The following is a 1,920-nucleotide window of genomic DNA, read 5'->3' on the forward strand; positions in this document are numbered from 1 at the left end:
GGGATCTCCCACCGTAGACTTCTTCCGCCCGGCAGTTTTTTTGGCAGATGACGATGCTGCAACATCTTCGCTGACAACTTTTTCTTTGGGCATTTTACCTGCAGGAAACAACTCAGAGCTGCTCTGAACTTCTGAGCCTTTTCTCCTCTTCTCTTTCCTCGACTCCCGTTTGTTCTCCTTTTCTCTCTCTCTGTCTTTCTCTCTGCTCTTGTCCTTCTCCAGGCTCTTGTCAGCGTCTTTATCTTTGGAGAGCTCCTCCGCGGCCCTGTCCTTGTTCCGGCCCCTCTCTGCCTGGGGGCTCGACATGAACCAGGGGAAGAGAGGAGCAGGGCTGCCCGATGAGAAAGGCTCTGTCGGAGTGCTCGCCTGCTTCCTCGGTCTCTGGCTTCTTTCTGCCGACTCCCCGGACTGTGTGAGCGAATGGGAGGGAAAAGTGAAAGTTGAATTTAAGGCACTAGTGGCAAGAGAACTAACAGAAATGCTTGTTAATGAGGAGGAGACAGATGACTGCGGGGTGAGAGCTGTCAGGTCGGAGCTACTAAGCCTCCCGCTTCTCGTCCTCATGGAGTGTGAAGGAGACCTGGGTTCTGATCGGATGGGGCTGAACACCTTCCTCTTCCTCCTCCGCGAGGAGGGCCCCGCAGCGGTGGCCCCCACGGCAGAGCGACCAACCGACGAGGGCAGAGTCACAGACTCAAAGATGCGGGAGTGGGCCTCGCTCGGCGTGAACCTGGGTGCCCTCAGCAGAGGGCTCCTCTTGTGCATGTCGAACCTCGTGCCGGAGTGGAGAGAAAAGAGGCGGGCGGGAGCGGTGGCACCAGGTGCTGAAAAGCCAGACGCAAAGCCCACGTCCTCCGGCGTCAGCGGCGGTGGCCGGAAGTTGTCGAAGATCGGTTTGCGAATGAGACCCTCTTTGGCATACTTTGCTGATGAGAAGTACTGCGGCTCGGAGCGGGAGTGCTTCAGGGAGGTCCAGCGGAACGTCGGCTCTCGCAGGATCGACTTGCGTTTCTCTTGTATGGGTGCGGCAGAAGCAGGAAGAAAGGGCGAGGCCAGCGGGATGGTGGGGGGCATAAGCCACGGCGTGTGGTCCGAGATGCTGGAAGCTGGCTGAAGCGGTGGCGGGGGAGTGAGCAAGGGCGGAGGTGGGGAGGAGGAGGACTGCTGCTGCGGCACGCTGGGCAAGGCCGACAGCTTCTTCCCAGTCCTCTGGCCAAAACTTCTTTCCGTTATCGAAAACCTTCTGTTTCTCCTGTCGCCGTTATCGTTTTCTGGGGACTGAGAAACAGGCAGCGGTGCGTGAGCCTCGGGAGTATTGCTCCGCTCCTCAGAAAGTGCCTGCATCTCTTCGGAGGCCTGGGAGTCCGTCGATGTGTCCACACTGGGACTACTGGACCGCGAGGAGTCTGAAGACATCTGCGATGAGTGCTGAGAAGCGGCGCTGGATTTTTCACTGGAGCCGCAGGACGTTGCACTGAAGCGGCTGTTCGGCGTGGACTCCAGCCGGGATATTTTGATGGGAGGATCATAGTCTTCATCCTCAATGAACCGTTTCGGCGTTTTAATGATCCGTGAGGAGATGGCGCTCACCACCGGCATGATGAACTGCCGGATGTTCTTGAGCTGTGTTCTTCCCTTTCTGCCCTGCAGTTTGGCCGCTTCCTTCTCTATCTTTTTTTGCGCCCCCTTCTTAGCCCTCTGCAAGAGCTGCTTCGCGATGGCAGCGTCTGTCCTTTTGGTGGAAGGTATGATCCTCACGGGCTTGACCCTGCGCGGGCTCTGCCTGACGGCTGCCTTCTCCTCCTTTGTAAGGGGTGGCGTGCCGTCCTTCTCCTTGCGAATCCTTTGGGGCTTCTCCAGTTGCGAGTTTATGACTAAGGTGGAGGAAGCCTTCAGGCGCTCAGAGGACGGTGGCCTTCC

General features: G+C 57.9%; 1 protein-coding gene across 1 annotated transcript in view; it reads right to left on the reverse strand.

Moving 5' to 3' along the window:
- The window catches only part of LOC104491475 (histone-lysine N-methyltransferase 2A-like), a gene marked incomplete at both ends in the record, with an annotated part of 3,656 nt that overhangs the window by 429 nt on the left and 1,307 nt on the right, over window positions 1-1,920 (reverse strand). The window contains one exon of the mRNA XM_010133906.1: window positions 1-1,920. This exon is cut by the window's left edge and continues 1 nt beyond it; it is cut by the window's right edge and continues 24 nt beyond it. Coding sequence (XP_010132208.1) covers window positions 1-1,920 — 1,920 coding nt within the window.

This window comes from Buceros rhinoceros, unplaced genomic scaffold (genome assembly GCF_000710305.1).
Source record: "Buceros rhinoceros silvestris isolate BGI_N320 unplaced genomic scaffold, ASM71030v1 scaffold33473, whole genome shotgun sequence".
Taxonomy (NCBI): domain Eukaryota; kingdom Metazoa; phylum Chordata; class Aves; order Bucerotiformes; family Bucerotidae; genus Buceros; species Buceros rhinoceros.